The sequence below is a fragment of the Aythya ferina genome, assembly GCF_964211825.1.
Source record: "Aythya ferina genome assembly, chromosome: 1".
NCBI lineage: Eukaryota > Metazoa > Chordata > Aves > Anseriformes > Anatidae > Aythya > Aythya ferina.
The window spans coordinates 136998630-137023594 of NC_140296.1; the positions used below are offsets into that span (position 1 = coordinate 136998630).

Below are 24965 nucleotides of genomic sequence, written 5' to 3' on the forward strand. Positions count from 1 at the left end.
AGATGAATAAAGCATCAGCATGACTGAGAGGTTTTTTTTGTTTGTTTGTTTTGTTTTCTGTAGATATTTAAACATTTGGGGAATACAGTAGAAAGGTGTACCAGGAAAACAAAGAAAAGGTGCTACATTTAGAGTTAGTCTAATTTTCTTTTTAAAGTTTAGCAAGATTAGTGACTGTGAATTACATATTACTTGACAACAGAAAAGATACAAGATTGTAAGAACCAGCAAGGAACACATAATGCCTAACACCAAAACAGTCCATAGATGAAATATGTATTTAGAGATCATAAAAAAGGTACTGAAGATTATGACTTCAATTATGATACTTTTGGCTGTTGTCTGATTTGTTTTTGGTTTGTTTGTGGTTGTTGTTGGTTTTTTTGTTTGTTTGTTTTTGTTTTTTTTTTTCTGTTTCCAGATGTTTCAAAAAATTCAGACCGAAAATCATAGTATGCTTGATTTACTGTGGTCCATTGCCTATCTTGAACCTTAGAAAAGAATACTTGGGTGGCAGCATTTGCACACACTATAAATGAAATCTTGAGCATTCTTCTGTGCTGAATACATCCAAAGATGATGTCGTGAAGTATGAAAGGATTTCTGAAAACAATATCCATCAACAACAAAAAGTTACTTCTGTAAGTCACTTGGCAAAATAACCCATGATATCATCACATTCCAGGCTTCTTACACTGAGTGAGCTGGAAGCATTTAAGTTCATGAACTCCAGGCTCTCATGGCCACTCCTAGTATAGTTATTCTAACTGAGGCCACAGTGTGCTTTTCAAAATGTTCCAAACCTAACCTTGAAGAGAATGTGTTTCTCCTTTAGAAGAAAAAGCTTATTCTACCTGCCATCTCCCAGTACCGTTATTGTTCTGTTCTGTATTACACATTACAATATACAGAGCAGCAACTTTATCACATATTTCATTGAACATGAATACAGCGGGGGTGCGGTGACTACAGTTTCACTGAGTTGTGGTTGTTCAGCTGCAAGTCATCTTGTATTTCAAGATCAAAATGAATAGCAGAGGAAAAGGAAGAACAGTGTTGCCCTGTAGAGACAGCAGTAGCAAGATACTGAGGAAATATATATTTTTATCATCATGTCCAAGGAAATAGCATTTGCAATGCAAGCACACATGTATTTAAAATGTACACCTCTGAAAACACAACAACAGTATGTAATTTAATAATACCAATAATGGTATGCAATTTCAAACATGCTTTTAGGCACAGAAAGGATTTGCTGTTGCATCACTGAACATAAAGCAAAATACAATCCTACTGACTGTTCCCTTGTGAATTGTTTACAAGAACAATCTACAAAGTTACTCTGTAAAATTTGTGAATTCCTACTGAAACCAGGGATCACCTGCTTTTACTTCCAAATGTCAAGATAGAATGGTGTTGCATGGAAGTTGTCTTTGAAAACACTCACACCTGATCTGCAAGCTCTTTGAACTTAAAATATTTGACACTTTTCCTGTCATTTTTAAACATACACATGGAGACTTTAACAGTAGTTGTATGGAGGGGTATAGCTATCTGTTCATTCTGTAGGATTTGGAACAGGAAGTATACCACAATCATAACATAGGAACCAACTCTCCAATTCTGGCATTGTATTCAGTTTTCAAAATGAAAAATTTCTATGCACATACAAGAAGATTATAACTAGAAGAAAAAAAATAAATCCTGACACCATTCAGTGACACACCTCCATGCCAACAACTACCTACAAATATGGGAACTGCATGATACAGTCAGTAAACATGCCTGACTTTACATATTGCTTACATGTTAACAGATGAAAGTGAAAGAAGAGGGACAAGTCTTACATGTTGAAGTTAAGAGTAGTAGCTCCATAAAACTTGCAAGACCACATGGTAAAAATTCACAGAATCATCTAGGTTGGAAGAGACCTCCAAGATCACCTAGTCCAACCTCTGACCTAACACTAACCAGTCCTCCACTAAACTGTATCACTAAGCTCTAAATCTAAATCCTTTAACTGTCATCGTTATATTCAAAGGGATCGTCTGATGCTAATGAAAGATCTATTTTCCCCTTTTATATTCTCAGTGTTTTCTACTGGGTCTTTTGCAGTTATCAGCCATATAAACAACCTGTACAATTTCTAGTTCTGAGACAAGGGAAGCAGTGGACGCTTAGACAGAAGAGCCAGACAAAGCTTTTTTTTTGAGGCTGGGCAGTCTTTTATCCTTTTAAACTGGCTGGGAAACAAGCACATAAAAATGAGAAACTCAGTCAAAATTTCTGTAACATAACAGTATGAAGATTTGGAATCGAGCTAATGAAAGAATGAAGTACCTTGTGAGAAACAGAGGGATCAATGTATATCTTTGTGAAAGGTAAAGCCATGATCCTATGTTCTTGGTTTAGATAATGATGTTTTTTGTTGTTGTTGTTTTGTTTGTTTTAATGACTACACCAAAGTTCCCAGAAATGTGCTGTCCCGGGTTATTCAAGTCCTTTTGGAGACTCCCCAACAATACAGCTTTTTTACCCAGAGGAACTTCTTTTTTTTTTTTTTTTTCCAGCCACACTTTCCACAAATCTAGACATGAAGAAAATGTCATGGTCCATTTTTTCTTTTAAATGTAACCAAAATAAAAACTGCTTCTTATTCTTTGATGTATTTATTTGTACCACAATTCACCTGCAACTGTACTCCCTGCTCCTTTTATTTATTGAGACTCAACAGAAGCTTCACCAAAACCTTTTTTTTTTTTTTCTTTCTACTAGTTCCTAGACAGCTGATTTTTAAAAGATCATTTTACTCCCTTTCTCACTTTTCTACCATGTTTTGTAATTCAGTTCTAAAAAGAAAGTAGCAATATTAAGCGTTTGGAAGCTACACTGGCCTATGTTTTGTTTCAACGGTTATCATTGTTAATTAAGAAATTCCAGAGGAAGAGTAAGCTTCTACTACAAAGGATAGAGCAGCTTGTGCTATCAATCTTCCTTTGCAATGGAAAGAATTCATGTTCACACAGATAAATGACCATTTGTATATGACCGCTTAAAAAAAAAACAAAAACGCCTGTTTAAATTTTCTTTGTAATATTAACTAGTGAATTATTCATTTCAAAGCATCATTTTTCATTTGAAATTCTTAGAGTACGTTGAAGGAATCTGGGAGCTTGCAGCACCTCACTGCAGTTCCATGAGGTACTTGTTCTGTGTACTTTTATGAATGGGTAAAACAAAGCAGAGATCGACTTCTGAGCTACAGAATATTCAAACCCAGCAGTGTATAAGATGAAGATGTATGTAGAAGAGTATGCTACTCTTCTACAAGTACTACAGCGATCGATGCACTTTTAAAAGTATTTGACATGATAATATGACAGTGCTTGTCTAAATGAGCGTAGCAAGGTTAGCTGTACTTAAATAGAGGAAATATTAACCATTGTGACAGATTGTAGCGATTGACATTCTTCCTTTGGCATCACTAAGATAAATACATAGTATAGTTGAGAATCTCACTAATAACATAATTATAGAAAAATAGTACTAATCATTTTTCCTATTAACTTACAGAACTAAGCACAAAATGGAATGCCTACAATGCATTTCTTGATACAGGATAAGAAAAAAAAAAAAAAAAAAAAAAAAGACTGAATTTTTCAGTCAAGTGGCCATATATTCCTTTAGTCCACAAAGTTCAGATCTCATTTTCATTGGCAAATCAACAACAAACTTTTACCCTCCTACCATCATTCACTTGTGTGTTGATGGTTTTGGTGTTGTGTTTTTTTTTTTGCCCATTCATTAAAATATTTTTTCCTCAGGAGAAAACCCATCAGCAGCATCATTTACTACTCCCCATAAAATACTTACAGTACAACATTACATGCATACTTAAGATCATCATGCTTTCTGAAAACATAATTCCCTGTAGAACTGAGACAATAAAAATCCATTTCCCATCTCTGATTTGGACTTTGTGGGTTGTATTTCTACAAAAAGCGTCTTTCTGTAAGTTACTGAGCAGTAGACCCAACCCTTTTGCACAGTGTCTTCTTTGAAGTCATGTCTTTGTAGCAGATACAGGCAAACACAGACCCCTCACAGCCTGCCTACATAACTGCAACCAGATAGGTAATGGACTACAACCAGTGCTCACAGTTGCTCAGCACAAGCTCATGTGTAAACATCATAGTTTACAATAATTTGGGTCCAGAGTCTGCATGGAGAAGTTATTCCATTGCACTCTGAGAAGGAGCTGCAGGGCTAATCTAGCATCCTGTATTAAGGAGTTCCTCAGATTTCTTCCTGACTCCACAGACTGGAGCTTGACTACAGATTTCACTTGCTGGGGCACAGCTGGTTGCTAGTCCAAGACAGGCCAGCTCTGTTTAAATAAAAGCACTGGAATCAGAACAGTGTAAACCAAAAGACCTTGAACTTAAACTGTATCCTTCATTGCTTTCTCCTCCTCCCTCCTTCCTGAATAATATGAGGTTTTTTAAAACAGGCAGACAAGGAGGCTGTGGTTACTATTATGAGGGATATTTGTGAAATACAGATGAATAAGGTAAGCCCTCTGAATTGTCAGACAATTCTCTGCTATTTCTTTGTTACCAAACAAGAAAGAGAATACTGAAACTACTGAACAAGAAAAAATCCTTCATCCTAGGAAAAGCAGAAAACCCTTGCCCAGGGAAAGGTGTAACTGTTGTCAAGATTGGATAATTATATTAACTTTGTTTGGCCAGTGCTAGAAGAAAAGCCATCTCAGAAGTAATAGTGAGGGGAATGGTGATGCCTTGATACCAAATTCTATAATGAGCTCATGCCTCTTCTATTTGTGAAAGAGATAAGAACTTACTGAACAAGGAACAGCCAAAGATAAGATTAAACAACCTTGGTCACAATTTCAGTTCTTCATTAGCTCATACATGAAACCATCACAATTCCTCTGCTCAAATCAGAGATCTTAGAAATATGCATTACTGCTACTCAAACAGATGCAGTTCAAAAAGAGGACAACAAAAAAGTAACTATTCTTAAGCAATCTATAAGGACTTATTTTCTTCCAAATTGCTATTATTTTATTGTGGAATATTTACTTGTTGTGTAGACTAAATGCGTAAGGAAAGGGCTTATATTTTGTTTTTGTTATTTACAATTTAATTACAGAGGTTTGAGATATATATCAAAATATGGCAGAATCTTTAATCCAGACATCAAAACTTAAGTTCTGAATACTGAAGAACTCTGAAAATTTTACATTGCCTATGAAAATACAAATATGTGTATATATACACACACACACACATTCAGCTGTTGGAATATTTGTTTCTCATGTCAAATAAACCAACTGGTAAAATCTGCTAAACCATAGCTAGGTGTTTATCTATTGAAGGTGAAGAAAGCCACCCTTGCAAACAAGCACTTAAATTTTATTTTGCTTTAGGCCACCCACAGTCTGTTTACTCATCACACACACAGACTTGCTGTAAAGTAAGCAGGAGTGTAATTTGGACTTAATTTTCAGGTTTGAATACTATGCGTGAGTGACAAAATTAAATTTAAACCCCGAGCAAATACACAGGGGTTCAAGCACACAGGTTGGTTAAGAGCTCTCAGGAGTAGGCAAACAAACAACAAAGAAATCCATAAAGGTGTAACATAATATCACAGAAAAGAAAGACCTCTGTAAGACAGTCATAGACTCTTTCACAAAAATCCAATAGCTGCACACATTATTATGATTCTAAACCTATGTTTAATCAACTGTATGGAGGGCTGACTGCTCATTGTAGCAACTGAGTAAATTTGAACGGAATGGAGATAACCTGGTCATCATCCTGGTGTATTGATTACATCTGTTCAACAGGAACATGCTGCAATGTTGCTGAAGTGATGCATTAATACAGATAGAGGTTTTTGGCTTTCTCCCAGTTTTTCAAATATAAGGCATTCTTCCTGGCAGAAGTTTAAAGCTCTCTGAGGATGTGTAAACTCAGATTCTTGACCATCTAGAGACCAGAGAAACTCAGATGTTTGATCAGTTAAATAGACAACAGATCTCAATCAAGATTTCTAGCAAAATCAATTTTTCTTGTCCAGGGCTTTTTCCCACAATATATGCAGAAACACTACTTCAACCCCACAAAGAAGAGAAGAAGCTGGAGGGATTAATGAGAGGTTTAGGTGGTTATGGATGGTGAACAGAGATGCAAGGAGCCAGACCAGGTTCTGAAGTGGTCAGCAAGATGTGTAAAGGAGCTCTAGGTAGGAGGGAGAGCGACTTTAACCTTCTCAGGGCTGATATTTTCCCTGTAACTCTTCTCAGGCACAAGCTCCCATCTCATTTCCTCCTCACCACCACAACCCCTCAGATCCTGCTCTCGCCACATCACATTGCACCAACCTTGGGCACAGCCATCACCCCTGTGCCTCCAGTGTTGCTTTGAAAAAAAAGGGGAAACAAGAAAAGACAGAAGTTTGGCCCACTCCTGCTGCTGAGACAAAGTTCATGTCACAAAACAGTTCTCTCCGACTAGCAGCAGCAAGATTATGCAAGATTAATAAATTATACCTTATTTTATTTAGATCTGAAACATTTTCCCTGCAAGAGGGACAAAAAGAAGGGGTTGCAGTCAAAACTCTCAAGGTACCATAGCAGTTCTTTGCCTAGCAAGTTACCCTTCCTCAGGACTTGTTTAACTTCACGCTAACAGGTTCAGTTTCTGAATTAAAATTTAAACAGAACTTGGCAGGTGTACCCACAAGCCAATGAAATTAGTGGAAGCATTCTACTCAAAGTTCATTATAAAAGATTATACATATTAATCAAATTGAAATTGTTTCTACATTTAAAAAACTCTTATTCCTTTATCTAAATGAGAAAGTCTGTCAAGTAATGAAGTTCTGGGATTAAGATGATGCCTAATTTACTGCAGCCACAGAAAGAATAAGAAAATAATTAAATATGGAAAGATTACACATTTTGCTGATCTGAAATGTCTGGGCAATGCTGCAAGTTCCATGCCTTGTGCTATAGAACCATTTTTTTATTTCTTGTTTTTAAATAATGTAAAATAGCTAAGTAAGCACAGGAACATGTAGAAACCTCAAAGTTGTTTCCAAGAAAACATAGCAATCACATTGTATTGTTCAATTCGCATTACTAGAGGGAGAAGTCACAGAACTCATTGGAGAGGACCCTTCAGTAGCAACTGCTGTAAGAAAAATCAGCATAAAAGCAGCTTCATTAGCTTTTTGAGCTTTGTTTCTGAACATATTTTAATACTAATGATATGCACCAAGTATATTGCAGACAGCTGACTAAATAAAAAAGGCCATCAAGATTATCTATTCTTGCTAGACTTTGGGTGTAGGCACTGACTAATGCAAACCAGGGGAGATAAGTATCAGTAACTTATGAAAAAATGCCATTACAACATGCTAGAAGCAAAACAGTCATGTGAAATGAGAGGAACAGAACTCAGTATAGCGTGCAATGACTGTAAGCTTCAGTGCCCACATACTAAACATTTTGTACTGTAATGGTCTGATACATTCATTTTGACCCAGAGACCAGAGATAAATTGTCTCAGCAATACAAACAAACAGCTACGCAATTAGGGCAAAGTTTTTGGAGAACATAGTGATAACATCTAAAAGCATTGCTGGGTGATGGGGAAAAAAAAGCCCTGGAGATAGGGGGTTTAATCCGAATAAGTGAGAGTATAATTGCTTCTCCAAATTACAGCGCACTAAAAGAAAGAAACAGAAAAGCAACTGGCACTGGTATTTGTTTGGCATCTATTTAAGTGTATCCAACCTGAAAAGTTACTTTCATTGTCCCATTTAGAGTTAATCGAGTTTTGCCTATATAAAGGAAAGATTTTACGTGCACAGCTGTGAAAGTGTCACAGTTAAAAAAATTCATGAGAAACCATGGGGTTCCAAAGAATTTCTATCACTTACATTTTCTTAAAGTAACTTTTTAAAATAAAATTTTCCAAGCAGTGAGGTTAAAACAGAAGTCAGATGACTGAAGTAGTAATTTTATCTATTAGTTTTTACAAACCAGCTCTATTTAAAGGGTTATACACAGCTGTACACTAGTTGCAATGCAATTTCATCTACAACTATGTGTATTAATTCCCAGGCACGGAAATAGAGGTAAGAAGTATTTAACCTAAATCCTGTGTTGATTTGGCAACAAGCTTTCAGTTATTGCTTTAAATGTTCCCCAAAACATTATCACTATGAAAAACAAAGTATGACAGTTTTAGAAATGAGTGAAACATCAGGCCTAGAATACATTCCTTCAATCTGGGAAGAGTTTTCCCCCCCCCAAAAAAAAATAAAAATTGCCATACCTGATGGAAGAAAATCTCCCAAACTGATACTTTGTTTTTGTGAACGCTTTAATAAATAAGATAGTTTTATTATAAGATGTCTGCTCATGGGAAAATATATAAATTTGTACTTAGCTGAAAACGCAATGAGGGAGATAAACATTTGTACTTTTACTGCAGCTGAATGACCAGTAGTCTTGCAGTGTTCAGCATGTATACAGCAATTTCTTTATTTATTTTTGAAGAACTTACTTTTCCTCATAACATTTTTCTTTGAAATCTAGGAAAATACAGAAGAAATTTTGAAAGATATATAATTCAAACAATTAAAAGAAATGTGACTTTGAACCTTTCACAAATGATTTGCAGACGGAATTCCATCTCATAAGAAATTTTAATCACTCAATAGTATCATCTGAACTCCAATTTAACACATTGAAATTAGGCATCCATCTTGCTCTGTTGTGTATTATGTTGTAGTAGAAAAGGTAGTGCATGAAAAACATTTGAACTTAATGAACAATTGTTCATATTTCAACAAGGAAAGGGCTTTTCTAGTAGTTCCAGAATAAGATTGTCTAGAGGTTAGCAAATACGACTGCAGCTCCGCATGGTAAATATCAAATTAACACTTAAAAAAACACAGCAAAAATCTTCATTCATTTATCATCAGGTAATTGGACAGTCTACCTGTTTTCTAGATAGAAATAAATCAAACTCTGAACTTTCTTGGTTTCATATCCACTATGAAACACTATAGCCAAATTATGCCATTTAAATTTTAAAACTTTTAAAACAAATTCTAAAATAGAATAGCAATAATAAATTTTATTTTCATAATATTGTTAATCAATTCTGAAATACAGAAAAATAGCATTTCCTCACTATACAACTGTTCTCCACATCTGTAATAAAGTTGTCTCTCCTATCTCTCTTCTTCCTCTAATCCACTTATCACAACCAATTAATTAACAACACTGAGCTCCCTTAAGCTTCGTTTCAAATTTCTGCATCTTTCTCTGGCTGATACTGCCCCAGAAATAATTTCTGTAGGAGCAACATATTGTTAAACAGTCAACATCACTTCTAAAGAAAGTAGGATATGGGGATGAAATGCTACTCTTCCAAATGGAAGTCACTATTCTGGCTTGCAAGGGTGTGCTGTCAACACAATGCTCAGAAGGATAGCAGTATAACACTCAGATATCAGTAAGGTAAAATTTATACACTCTGCCTTAGTTAGAATCACAGTTTTTCACCCCAGTCCTCTCCTTCATGGCCACAACCTGAACTCCTATGAAAGCAAACCATGTTCTTATTCCTTCAAGTTCTTCTGCACTTTCCCTCTAATTGCTTATAGACCCACCAGAATGGTTGCGCTTTTGATTTTATAGCTGCTGATAGCCATGCTTTCTATCACAGGCGTAGCACAGGGAAGCCACTGCAGAAAGAAGAAGGAAGGATAACTGGCGTGTACAATGTCTAAAACATTTTTCTGTTGAATGCTGCCAATAGAAAACATATGGTGCAACGTGGCTTGTGGATGGTGCTAGACCACATCAGGAATGATGTATGCAGTTTAGCTGCAGACATCCTGAAGTACCGTCACTGTGCTTTTTCTTTCCCTCAACGTACTTTACATACATGTAAAAAGACACAATGAATGCAACAGATATGTGCATGTAAATGTAAAACTTGGTCTCATAAAAACCATTAAAGTTGAAACTGTTACAAAACCATAAAAGCAAAGTCAAAAGAGAATACATGCTCATTAATTTCTTATTACACCATCGTAAACAACAAAGCCACACTTCTCTGTACATTGCAAACATCATGTTTTTTCCATCTTTTGTTGTGGGGGTGGGCGGAGGTTGGGACTGAGGGGAAGGTGAGGGGAAAGAGAAAGAAGTATGTGTTGTTTGGAACTACTTCATTTTCTCTAACAATAAGAACCTGAAGTGATCTGGTAAGAAGGGTTGTACAGGGTCATCCTCACAAGAGGACATACTCAATGTTACACTTCAACCTTTCACCACAGATACCTATAAATGCAGTTACCTACTGTCAAGTATCATGCAACTCTATGAGCATAACAATGTGCAGTGTAATATGAATCTTTAACTGAAAACCTCAACATATTATGAAGCCTAAACAAAACCTTTAGAAAATGATTCCTCCCTTTACCAACTTTATCCTCATTCATACAGACAAAACATGACAACAAAGACTGTGAGCCCAGTCTTCCTCTCCACATCCTTTTCAAAAACATTAGACAAATGAATCAGTTGCATTATTTCCATTCTCTACCCTGCTACTGAGATTGACATTAATAATTTGAGTATATCAAACATGAGTCTTTTATTAAAAAAAAAAAAAAAAATACATCCTTTGCAACTTATTTTTTTCACAAGACAGAAATTCTCAACCATGTATCTCAGGATCATACGACACCCTTCATGAAAAATTCTATCCTGACTGTAAAATCCTGTGATTAGAAAACTTATGAAGAATTTAATGATATGCAACACTTTTTTTTTTTTTTTGTCAGAGCTTTTGTTACCAAAACAACTTTTTCACTTCAGACTTTTCCATCAGATTGGAACCATTGGTTGCAGAGGCTTACATGATACATGCACTTACTTATATTTTGACAACCTTCAGTGGGCTGTTACACTAGTTTGTTTTCCAGAAAGTATAACCACAATACCAAATTCAGTCTTTGGAGGTTGGTTAAGTTTCTCATTAAACTGATGTTCAAGTGCATCTAGCATTTTTCCTTAGAATGGCAACTTGCCAGCTAAACACTGGAGAAATTCAGACACTTATAAATTAAGTTCGTAATTAAGTTTGTTGAAGTGATAAATCGTATTTCAGAAAGAAATGGGTTTCTGTCTCTCGTTGTGCTATAGTACAGTGCCCTCCACTGGCCAAATATCCGCACTTAAAAATAAAAGTAAGTCTGAAAAGTTACCCTTCAGGCTAAAAACAAAAGCCAAAGCAACAACAAAAACAGGGTCAATTCCTGAGAAATCTACATAATGGAGTAAATTTATACTAATGCCAGCCTTTCTTTCATATTACTTGCTAATAAAATGCTTTGAGGTCGAAATAGATCCTCAAACAGCCTTTTTAGAAAGTTGAAAATTAAAAACAATTATACAAAAATAGGAAGTACTAAAGAGCGTAACTTAACATCAGGCTTTACAATGGTAAGAAGCATACAACCAGATTAGTAATTACTACTGTCAACTGAAATTTAATTATTCTACCTTTTCCAGTTCAGAAATGTCAGACCACCATCCAAATTTCTCTTTGAAGTAATTAATAATGCAGTGGACAGAACTAGTTGCATCACTACTACCTATATTAGATGTACCTGAGAAGGAGGATTGGTAAGCGTCAACAGTGCAACAAGGGAGCTGGAAACAAGATATAAATGCCCTATCTTCGTTGTTACTGTGGATTGCCCATGTACAAATTTTTCATCTTTCCCCTTCAGTTCATTTCGGTTTCAAAAATATGGTTGAAATGTAACTGTGGTGAAAGTAGGCAAACCATAACAAATCCAGGAATAGCCTGCACTCTGATTGAGCTTGCTGCTGACGTTTAGCCAACCAGCTTTTTTTGGGTGATTTTACCCCTTATAAAACCATTCCCTTTAGTAGCTAGTTGATAGCCACTATTGCTTCACAACTTTCTCCATAACAATAAAGGCAATATTTATACGATATTAAAAGTGCCCAATCACACTTTCAAAAATGAAGCAATATTTTAAGATAATCAATGAACATTTACAAAAGGACAACAAGCAGCACAATGGATCCAGTTGATGATTAAGTACCCAAGGTGTTCTGTTCTATCTCAGTAATAATAGCTTTATAACAATACCTTTTAGTAGATTCAGTTATCCTACACAATATAACTATCATTACTAGATTTGATAGTACTGTGTTATAGATTTGTTGCTGATAATGTGAACTGTTTCTGTAGTTACACTGAAAGTTACAACTATATAAGGAAGTTGTGATAAAAACACAAAGCTAAATGGTGTTTGCACAAATAAACTAAGAACTCGGTAAGACTTGAAATGTGCTTTGTGTCAAGAGTTATTCACAGGGGGATTTTCAACCAGAGCCAAAGACCAACAAGAAAATATTCTTAGTCCCTGATAAAAAACTTCATGGAGAGAACTACTGGAAGACTGACATAAAGCTGAAAGATGGACAAAACACTTTTCTTTTCAAGTACTGATCAATAACTTATAAAGGTACGTACAGCACCTTTTTATTTGAGCACTTCTAATGTAAGCTTTAAAACCTATCATAAGTTTTATAGCTTGTTCCATTCACTTTGTATAAAATTTCTGTCACTGGGCAATGGAGAAAGCCATTCATTTTTCCTATACGTCAATCTTACGATAAATCGATCACTTCCACTAGACTAAACAAACAAACCACTGTTCCTGAATTTGCTTTTAGGGAGAAAATCTAAATGCCAAGATTAAGTACGGAGCACCTTCCTTTGACTATATCTCCATGAATTACAAACAGAAGTGGTATTTTCCACTCCATTGAAAAAAGTGTGAAGTGCCCCCTCATCCCTGTAGATCCCTCTTCAGGTGAAGTGGGGAGCAACTTCATGCTCTGTTCTTCCAGGTGACCCAGAGCAAACACAAACACAGATGAAAGAGTACCTTCTTTGCCCTCAGTTAATCCTCAATCCTCATGGAAGGTTCTGTTCCTCAGTGAAGATTCATTTGCCTATTTTGTCTCCTTTTGTATCAGGATTCAGCAATCGTGAAACAAAGTCATTCTCCTCCTTGGAGTCTCAGTTTTCCCTATTTGAATGGAGTGCTACACTGTGGGGCTTAAGGCTTTGCAAGCATTGCCTTATCTAAGACTTATCTTTTCCACTCCTCTTCAGGGTTCTTCTATAGTTTTTGGCAATCAACCATTTCCTCTTTCTCTATTCCCACTTCCTTTGATTGTGCAATAACCACATTTTGAAGTTGGTTTGTTCTGCTAATCATTTTGCGGATAAAATCTCTCGCATACAATCTAAAAGCTGTTTTTCATTCTACAAGCTTAAAATTAAAATAAAAGAAAATAAGGGGAGGGGGGAAGGTGGGGAACCATGGATATCTGATCACTTCCACCTTCAGATCTTTATTTATGCTTCTGTCACATCATTTCAAGACTTCGAACTGAGACAGTGAACCATGTTTACAGCCAGATTACATACAGATTGATTCATAAGAACATAGCAAAAGTACATAAACACTTTTTAAGCTTTTGCATAGAATTATTTTGGCTAGTATTGTATTAAACCCACCATTCCCTAATGTGATTTGACTCTGTTATTTACAGGGCCTCACAAAGAACAGCAACTGTTGGTCTCACTCTCAATTCATCAAAAGTAATTAAGACCCCACTTTCCCGTGGGGAACAGGTGTAGCTATCACTTCCCTGGCAGCCTGTTCCAGCTGAAGAGTTATTACTACAGCTGTTCAGCTGATGGCAATTACCACCGATGATGGTCATTGTATGAAGATCTCACCTTCTAAAGGTTTCCTCCCAAGAGAGCTGACGTGATGACTGCTTTCTGCTAAAAGAGACCAACTGACATTTACCTTTAAGTGACCTTAGTGAGCTGCAAAACGCATACTCAACCACAGTTTCTTAACCATGCTGACATATAGAATTTGTAACTTTTGCTTTTCCTTACAGCGTGAAGAGCTTTAAACACCACAGCTTTAAACCACAGAACTCTGAAAAACAAAAACAGGATGTCTGCTGTTAAAACTGGCGCTGTGTATGTTTTTCCTGAGACTGTGCTATCGGGGACCGGCTTCGTGTAATCTTTCAATATAGTCTATTGGCCAAATTCTCTTTCCTGCTGGAAGGTTAACTCTGGTGTGCATCATAGAAAATATTTTCATGGTCAATAGTTGTTGTCATCACAATCTGCATAACATGAAGACCAGATGGAGGCAAAAAAAAATTCAAGGCTGAGAAAGTTATGTTCACTGCTCTCCTTCACTCTTGCAAAGTTCCAGTACAGCAAAGGAGAGTCCAGAAAGAGACAAATATCATTTGCAAAACTTCATCTTAGTAACAACAATAGCAAAAAAATGAATCACATATAGTGGATGCTCTCCCAGACTCAACAAAAGGTATCTATTACTCCTTAGTAAAGCATACCATGTCTCTGATGGTGGCAGAACCTTTGCTCCTTCTGTTCCAGAATCTCCTTTCAGTCTTGAAAGCATGTGACAACTCCAGTTAGTAGAATGCACAAGTTAATAGTCCCTGCCTCTGGTTTACTATAGATTGAAACACAGAATCAAGGGCCAACAGAATTTATTCCTTTGTAAAGACAAACATGTACCAAGGAAAACAAAAAGGTACAAACAGAAGACATATGAAAGATGATGCCTCAACAACTTCCACATTAAGGTTTCATGTCCTAAGTCACCCTACAGGCCTTATGTTGGAAGCAGTGGTGTTTTGTGTCACAGTTAGTTCTGTCCTGGGGAGGGTTCCTTCTCAGCCAAATAAACTCTGAATTGCCACAGGCTGCAGCCTTATAGCTGCATGCCTCTTAATCTGAGGTAATTTACAGTAGTAGGCTGTGCTCTCCCTTCCAAGATCTACTTACATGTTACGCTGTATTCTGTTGCAGCTTTCACAGGATCTCAGCAAGCTGCTCACTTGGGCCCATTATTTTAGCCTCTACTGTTCCTCCTTCTTCCTCAAGGAGTTCTGATTCTGCAAAAGTACCTGTTAGTACAGATCTACAGGACTTGTAGTTGATGATTTTGTTGTCTATCAAGCAACATATCCATCCCCAAAGAATGTGTCGCTTGACCCTGGTAAAACACATCTCTGCTATTTAACTTCTGGTTTGAACTGGGGTTTGTTTAAATGACCGCTTAAATGGCTGCCCTTAGATGTTCAAACTAGGAAGGACTAGAAATCCACTAGGGTTTGTCTCTGCTCTCACTCTGATGCATTTTTTTCCTCCTTTCTTACCTTTGTCACATACCAAACTCATATGAATGATAGGTTTAATTTGCATTTTTGGTGCTTGTAGACACAAATCAAGAATTAGCAATCTTACAGTTTACTCACTTTACAGAGCTCAGTATTATCAGCTCTTTCCTCAAAGACCTTGTGATACACAAGATGGGCTGCATCAGACAGGTAAAAGAGACAAAAGTCCTGCCAAAAACGGATAAGAAACTTAAACAGAAATCACAGTTTGCCACTTGTTTAGTGCCATTTGGAACTCTCTCTTGCCTTCTTCATTAGTAAGTAACCCGTTACAATGGTACAGGAATTTGCCATGTATACCATTTTTACAAACAGGCCTAATTCTATACTAGGCCCTCTGTCTTTGTCACGTGCATGTACACATAATAGGAAATTAGGAAGAAATAGAGGCCTCAAGATATAATGTCACGGAGAAAGAAGCAGCACCATACATTATGCTGAGTCAAGATGGAAGAAGGATTCATTTTTGAATTGATTTTACAACTTCTGCCAAAATAATCAGGTGATATAAGGAAAGTGCCATGGTTAGCAAGAAAAAGCAAAGTGATAAAAATTAACTTTTCAGCTCCATAAATAACATTCACAAGATTTAGACCTCAAAACCTTTTCTAATGTAGAATTTAATTTAGAAACATAAAGACCAAACAAGTGTGCTGTAATAAGTCAAATATAATCTTTTTTTTTCTTTTTTTTTTTTTTTTTTCCTACATTTAAAGCACAGACAGAACATTATTTTGTAGTGTCTCTGTGCACTGATGGAGTCATCTTCTAACTGCTCAACAGAGAATGAAAAATTGAGTGGCTAAGTATATTATAGGCAATAAGGTAGCTTAAGAACTTGTTAAAAACAGAAGAATCTACTACTCATTAACAAATTGAAAATAAACAACTCTGACAGCATTTATGATTAAATAAATATGTTCATATCTAGCAACATCATTTTGATTTCCACTTTGTACAACACAGAAACAGCCAGTATAAATCAATATAGCTCCACTCAGGTCAACAATTACATGAGGATTTTACCAAAGAACCTGGGCCAGAAATCTTCAGCAAGAACTTCAGATAACCACATATATTAAATATGATAGTTTCATTCCCTGGCTCAGGGAATTTTGTATTTTCCCACATTTTTGCCCAGATCATTGGAAACTAAAACATCATGTGAACCATTCGAAGCAAATGGACTTATACAAAAAGACATCTCATACTTGAGCTCTATTCTTAAGTTTGCTATTTCATTTTAATTTTATTGACACTTCCCATCTTCTAGCAGGACAGCACACCTTCTCTAAGCTTGCACAGGTCACTATCATGAGAATTCCAGTACTGGCTGTATTAACTGCTTAAACCTGGGCAGTATCGCAACCAACTGAACTGCTTTGCTTTCACTTAAGATGCATTCTCAAATGGTGGTATCACCATTTTCCAACCAGCCTGAAAAACAAGTTACTGTGAGAGTAATGCACATGCATTAAAAAATACAGTTGTAGACTTGATATTTCATGTTTAATAATCAAAATATCAGCTTAGAAAATAATAAAAAAAATGTTACAGGTTTTGAAATAAATGTATACAGTGAGATTTATTTTGTAACTTAGACGCTTGTTTGAAGGCAAGGAGAACTTCACCATTTGGCAGCTTGACCTCACAAAGAAGCATCTCATGTGAAATTGTCATCATTGCAGCATACTGTCAGTAACTGTCGTGTGAAAGCCATACTTTCACATACTTTGCAAACTGAGAAGGTTCACTGCATATACGCCTTTGGCTGAATTCTACTATTGGAAGAATTTTTGCCTAATTCACTGACTGCATTGTGACTCTAGGATTAGAATTTGTCTTGCTGACAATCAAATGCATGTTATTCTTGAATGAGCTCAAAGCACTTCTATCACATAAACCATTCCAAAGGAGGGAATAAAAAAAAAAAAAAAAAAAAAAGCCGCATTCCATCATTCCAGAGCATGAAAAAATGTCTACATGAGAAAACAAAATAACTATTTGTTTACATGGTTAGAATAAAGTGGAGCTTTTAATAGGAAAAAATATATATATTCCTCCATTATGAATTCCAAGGCACGCTAGTTTAGGTATAATATAACTAAGTGCAAAGCAAAAGCCATGCTGATTCAGAAAGCTTGCACACGTGATGACTTACCTGCTTATACTTTTGCTAAAAGACAAGACAAATAAGCACACTAAGTATACCTAATACTCAATTAGGAGGTAAGTTCATATCTGGAAAATACAGAGTTAATACATATTATCTTAATGTTTTAAAAATGACAGATTTGTGGTTTTTTTTAAAAAAAAAAAAAGAAAGAAAGAAAAAGTTGTGTTCTGTGCTTCTTCAATAAAGTTCACAATATAAATGAGAAATTAGATGCTACATCTTTATTAATCAGGACCCCTCTTAATTTAATGCAATTTTGTTTCAGCAAAATACTAAATAGAATTACAGACATATAAACTAAAATTACCAATGATAAAGGTAAAAACTAGCATGTTTGATTTTAGAAGTATGAAACTACATGAAATGGTAATTTGGCTTCCTTTTTTAGATATATTTATATCTGGATCTGCATCTGTATCTGTGTATCTGTAACTTTGGACATGTTTTTCTATACGCTTAAAGTTCATTATGGATATTCAGAAGTTGAAATTCATACATATATTATATGTAACGCCTCTTAGAATTTAATAATCGTTAATGTACCAATATTTATTTGCAGGCTCATTCTGTTTATATTTTTATGACGTTCACATGAAAAGGAATTAATGAATTGACAGTATATTACTTTAAACTCTGAAACACATTACTTGAAAATACTACACATATTTATATATTTTCTTTCATGTATTTGGTTAGCTTTCTACTATTCCTTTCCTTATTTTACACAAAATAAACAAAAAAGAGAAACACATTCTAACTCTAACATGAGCTAGAAATGTAAGCAGTTTGCAAGATGCACTGTACAGAATAACACATAATACAACCAATTTTTCTTGTACTAAGCAGGAGAAATAATATTATGTTTCTTTCCAAATGCAAAAATCTTTGCTTGCAGTGAGCTGACTTTAAAATGCATAATTTGAATGCAACAATTCATAATTCTCTGATTTAGACCAAAATACCATGTTGTGAAATTACAAGCACCACGATATCATGCATAAAAACACAGTATAATTACCATGGATTTAATAGACATATAATCACTATAAGTTACCTGCACTGAAAGTAATCATATGAAGAAAAAAAAATGCAAAAAGCAATCACATTGGAGCAACATCGCTTTCAAATTTGTCTTGAATACTGCTGTCAATAATTATCTTTGTCTGAAGACAAGCAACAATATTTGTTCCCTAAAATATCCTCCAACATAGCTGGGATAGTTCTGGGACCCCTGAAAAGAATTGTCACAAATCCTTGTAATCAGTTCATGACATTTCTACCCCTCATCCTCAGTGCTTTCCTACTAGACTTCAAACACACTTTTGTATCTCAGAAAAGTATTATATTAATTCGCAGCCAACACTGCCAAAACATACTCGTTAAGAGCAACACTTATAAACAGCTTACCCCATTTCATTTGCCCTCATTTCTGTCCTGGGAACCTAAGACTGTCTCTCACATATAGTAAAATGCAGTTGGTTTAACCCACTACATTTGCACAGGAGGTCAGAGAACATGAGACTGGAGTCCTGATGTTGTACCATAACTAGCAAGCACAGTCCTGTGTTCCAGCCAGGATCTCTAGGAGCATTACAGGTGTCAAACAAATTTAAAGAACCCTCTATCATCAGGTCACCTCCCATACCTGACATCTTAGTTGCTGGGAGTGAAGAAACTTATGCAGATATCATTAAAATAATAACAAAATAAAACCACAAAAATTCTAACAGTTTTACAACCTTTCTTCTGTTCTCCAGGAAATACAAATCTCAATGCTTTCTTTACATCTAAGTTCCCCTGGAAGCATGCTGCATTAATTGTTCTGGCATTCTGCTCCTAAACACCTTATTTCTGAGGGAAAAGCCCTTCAGCCTTTCTCAGATTGGAAATAAATCTACTGAATATTAGCCTGATGACAAGCATGCCATAAAGCAAACTTTGCTCACTTCTGGTGAAGAAAGCTTTCACCATATGTCCATCCTGTGGAACTAATATGGAATAGCTTAAAAAATAAATAAGTCAGATAATCTAGTCCTCAGTGGATAGTTGCAGTAGGAAATTCGAATGGATAAAAACTGAAAAAAAAAAAAAATAGAATTAATAGTGTGAAACTTTTCTCTCTTAAATCCGTAGACTACCCTTTTCTGAATACCAGAGCTACCGCTGCGAATTAAGAATAAACAGATAAACAGTACACAGCAATAGAATGTAATGCCGTTTCCATGCAAAACAGTTTCCTCTGTCATTGCTGATGTTCTTGATCCTGTCTTGCTGGCATAAGAACATAAATATATACTTTAAAATTTTGTTTTCCAGAGGTGTTTTTTTTCTGGTGTTTTCAAACTTTTTTTTTTTTTTTTTTTTTTGATTCATAAAGCCTTAAAAATTTTCCTTTGGACATGAAATCACCCAAATGACTTAACTGTTTTTTACAATATCCTCAAGAATCTTCCACCAACTCCATGGCTAAACCCTGCTGACCTCTGTTTTCAAAAACAAATTCAGCACCTTTAACTTAGTGGTCTGAAGTCAAAACAACAGCTCACAACACGTACTGGTTCTCCTATAAAGTGCTTGCAAATGTCTTTAATCACTCTGTCTTGCCCCACACACTGCTCTGAATTCCAATTCCATTTTTCTTGTAAATGTTTCATTTTCCTATCATATAGTAAGAATCAAATGAACAAGTCGGCGAATTTAGAGCACAACATTCTTTGACCTGCGCTTTTTACTAATTTTAATACGCTGTTTTTTTTTTTTGTTAGATTGACAAACACATTGTACATTTATTTCTTATTTTTCTTTTGGGCAACTTTGAACTAAAATAGCATTAAAATTTTCCAGCAGCAGAGTATCCTTCAATTTGTTAGCCCAGTAATAGGTGGAACATATGCATGAATTTGACACAAGATTTTATCTCCCACTAGAGGGACAGATGTCCAAGATCTTTTCCAACATTCTATCTGAAAGAACTCAATAAAAGTTTATCTTAATATTTAAAAAATAATTTTATATTCAAGCATTTACTGGAAGGTTTTCCCAATGACATTTCCATGCTCTTTTGCAAGTGTTAACTCTGGCAAGTTTTTAAATCAACATTAGTATAACATCTGAACAATAATTAGATCTTCACAAAGCTGCATCAGCTTTACTATGTCTTCAGGGTATACATTATGGCTAAAACAAGTTCTATTCACCAGCATTGTTTGCAACAGTTTCTGCATATAACATAAAGCCTGAAAATGATATCTAGATGCATTGGTCCATCCAGGCCTTTCTATATTGCTCCACTTCAAATTTGAAATACTCCAGATTCTCTATCCCCTTGTATCTCTATCCTCTGTATATTGCACAGAAAAAAAAAAAAAACATCAAGGTTACTCGAGATCCCATCAAAACACAAACAGGTGTTCTGCATGCAGATACTAACATACTTATTTCAAGAAACAGTGCGATAAGCATTTCCCTGATCTGAGACAAGCAACCTAGAAGTTCACTCAACTATCACAGCAAACTTACTGGTAATGGGGACGTTCTGTTCTGGTCAATCCAGACACTATCAGTATCTCCTCAATAATTCAATTTTCGTATTTTTCCAACATAATTTCCTTACAATATTACACATAACGTAGACTTTAAATTTTCAGCTTGTATTTATGCATAAGTATTTAATTCATGTTTCCAATCAATTTATAGATTAAACATACTAGGAGCACTTCAGAATTCTACAAAGCATAAGCCTCTCTGTGAAACACAGCATGAGGAACTGTTATCTGTTTAAAAAATAATTAATAAAAAAAATAAAAAAAGACACCAAGACAGTAAGCCACCCATTATATGACAATTCTCTTTGCAAACGTCTGACTACTTCCAATATGCTTAAAGCTAAGCATATTATAGAAACATTCACATACAGTTATCTAAACTCATAATCACTTAAAGTGCTGTCAAAGAATACTCCTTTTATTCAGTGACAAATACACTAATACAACGCAAAAACAAATGTGCTTTATTATCAATTAAAAAGCTACTGAAAGCTACTGTTCCACTTACTGTGCCACATCAGATACAGCTGGCAGCGGTGACTCTTCTGTTATAAGGTCAATGTCATCAGTGAAGCTGTTGGCTCGTGACATTTCTTGGATGTTCCCTTCTAAACGTCTTTTCACTGCACAAATAAATCAAAGAGATCATAATACATTAGGGTGACAACATATACAAACTATTTCCCTTATGATATTGTACAGTAATTTAGAGAAATAGTCCTAATATGTCACATGGCTGTTTTTGGTCAGAATCACTGAAATCAATGCTTAACATATGCCATACAAAAATACATAAGTGCACATATACAGTTCAAATACACAGGAACCTCTTACAAAACAACCTTTTCTTCTTGAGAGCTACCTACTTGTAAGCAGAAATTCACCTTATCTATAACTTTAATGTGGACATGCCAATAGATGGAAATATTCAGACTTTCACTACTGCAGTTAATATCACCTGATATGTATTGTTAAATTTCTCTAAAATCCTTCTTTAAACTTACTGTTTTCATCATATAACTGCATTATGTATTGAGTACTTTATTTGATCCCTGTATTCATCCCTGTTCAAAAATTCTCACAGGCTAAAGCCTTAGGTGTTTGAACTCAGGAAACTCAGCAGGGTAGCTACAATGGATAACAAAGATGGTACTGCCCCTTTGAACATACTGCTTAAGTTCAACGCAGAGGAAAGCTACAAATTTCACTACATACTAAGAATATATACAATAACCAACAAATGAAGGATTTCACTCAGACTGTAAAAGTGCAACTAGCCTTGTAAGTCATGAAAAACAATTGTTTTAAAAAGTTTGAGCAAATACTCGTCTCCATGAAGTACAGGTCCGAGTTCACAGAATGGCCGAGGTTGGAATGGACATCTGAAGATCATCTAGTCCAACCCCTTGCTGAGCAGGATCATCTAGAGCACACTGTGCAGGATGGCATCCAGGTGGGTTTTGAATATCTCCAGAGAAGGAGACTCCACAACTTCTCTGGGCAACCTGTCCCAGAGCTCTGTCACCCTCACAATAAATAAGTGCCCTCTCATACTCAGCCGCAACCTCCTATGCTTCAGTTTGCGCCCACTGCCTCTCGTCATTTCACTGGATACCACTGAAAAAAATCTGGTTCCATCCTCCTGATCTCTTCCCTTCAGCTATCTATATACATTGATGAGGTCTCCCTTTAGTCTTCTCTTTTCCAGGCTGAACAGGCCCGGTTTTCTCAGCCTGTCCTCATATGACAGATGCTCCAGTCCTCTAATCATCTCAGAATTCCTCTGAACTTGCGCCAGTAGCTCCATGTCCCTCTTGTACCAGGGAGCCCAGAGCTGGACACAATACTCCAGGTGAGGCCTCACCAGGGCTAAGCAAAGGGGGATGATCACTCCCTTGACCTGCCGGCAACACTCTTCCAAATGCACCCCAGGATACCGTTGACCTTCTTGGCCACAAGGGCACATTGCTGGCCCATGGTCAGCTTGCTGTCCAACAGAACTCCCAGGCCCCTCTCTGCATAGCTACTTTCCAGCAGGTCAGCCCCCAGCTCCCAGCCTGCACTGGTGCTTGGGGTGATTCCTCCCTAAGTGCAGGACCCTGCATTTGCCCTTGTTGAACTTCATGAGGTTCCTCTCAGCCTATCCCACCAGCCTGGCAAGGTGCCTCTGAATGACAGCACAGCCCTCCAGGGTATCAGCCACTCCTCCCAACTTTGTGTCCAAACTTGCTGAGGGTGCACTCTGTTCCAGGTTGTTGATGAATAAGTTGAACAAGACCAGACCCAGTACCGACCCCTGGGGGACAGCGCTAACTACAGGCCCCCAGCTAGACTCTGTGGCACCGAGCTCAACACTCTGAGCACTGCCACCCAGCCAGTTCTCAATCCACCTCACCATCCACTCATCTAGGCCACACTTCCTGAGCGAGTCTACCAGGATTCTATGGGAAACCGTATCAAAAGCCTTGCTGAAGTCAAGGTAGACCACAGACACCACTCTCCCCTCATCTACCCATCTCACCATTCAAGGGCATCAGATTGGTTAAGTATGATTTGCCCTTGGTGAATCCATGCTGACTACTCCTGAGCACCTTCTTATCCTCCACATGCTTGGAAATGACCACTAGGATGAGCTGCTCCATCACCTTTCCAGGGATGGAGGTGAGGCTGACTAGTTGTCTGGGTCCTCCTTCTTGCCCTTTTGAAGACTGACATGACATTGGCTTTCTACCAGGCCCCAGACACCTCTCCTATTATCCACAACCTTTCAAAGATGACAGAGAGTGGCCTAGCAATAACATTAGCCAGCTCCCTTAGCACCCATGGGTGTATGCCATCGGGACCCATGGATTTGTGGATATCAGGTTTGCTTAGCTGATCTCTGACCTGACCCTCTTCGACCAAGAGCATGTGCTCTTTTCTCCAGACTTCCTCTCTTTGTCTCCAAGGTCTGAAATTTTCATTTATTTATTTATTTATTCATTTATTAAGTTTTCCCCAGTCTTCTTTTTTCTACTGATGTATTTGAAGAAGCCCTTCTTGTCCTTGAAATCTCTTGCCAGATTTAATTCCAAATGGGTCTTGGCCTTCCTCGTAGGAACATACTTCCCTCCTTGGCCTTTCCTGCATACTCTGACAGTGTCCCTATATTCCTCCCAAGTGGCCTACCCATTTTCCTACATGCTGGAAACTTCCTTCTTCTGTCTGAGCTTTTCCACGAGCTCCCTGCCCATCCATGCAGGTCTCCTGCACTCTTTGCTTGCCTTCTTACCATATGGGATGCACCAATCTTGAGTTTGGGAGAATTGATGCTTAAATATTGACCAGCTGTCTTGGACACCCCTTCCTTCTAGGTCCTTTATCCATGGTATTCTTCCAAGTAGATCCCTGAAGAGGCCAAAGTTTGCTCTCCTGAAGCCCAGGGTCGCAATCCACCATTTATTCCACTATCAGTTGGAAGTGTCCATGTCTCAACACACTGCTGTCCACAATGTGCATCCACGGTTCTTAAAGAAAACTGATTGTTCAACTGTTTACATTTGCTTGCTAATTCCTTCTATGAGAGGCATTCAGTACTACGTTGGCTTTTTGCCCCATAACTTGATATTTATAGGAAGAGAGATATGACAGTAGTATGCCAGTACTGAATCCCACACTTTCTCCTCATTCTGTGCTGAGCACTACAAAGCAGCTGTGCTCTTACTTCACGGGTCACCTGGAGCCCCTTCTTCTTTGACTGTATACCTGCAGTCATGTGGCAAATATAGTCCTGTGCTTAATGGTCTCAGCTGGTGCTTGGTAATCTTCAATCACAGCAAGCTTTTGTTCCCTCTTTACATAG

At 36.8% G+C, this 24965-nt stretch overlaps 1 protein-coding gene across 13 annotated transcripts in view; it reads right to left on the reverse strand.

Annotated features, from left to right (window-relative positions):
* LOC311437337 (potassium voltage-gated channel subfamily KQT member 1-like) overlaps positions 1-24965 on the reverse strand; it is a 533151-nt gene that overhangs the window by 399798 nt on the left and 108388 nt on the right. For 9 of the 13 annotated variants that reach the window (XR_014693412.1, XM_084520430.1, XM_084520433.1 and 6 more), the window contains 2 exons: positions 21633-21747; positions 17565-17579 (listed from right to left, as the gene is read on the reverse strand). Coding sequence is in view for 12 of the 13 variants with exons in the window: in XM_084520430.1 (XP_084376556.1) it covers positions 17565-17579; positions 21633-21747 (130 nt within the window). In the remaining variant the exon portion in view is untranslated. Of the gene's footprint in view, positions 1-15087; positions 15131-17564; positions 17580-21632; positions 21748-24965 lie in introns of those variants that run through there. The other 4 variants (XM_084520432.1, XM_084520425.1, XM_084520429.1 and 1 more) reach the window with 2 other exon arrangements.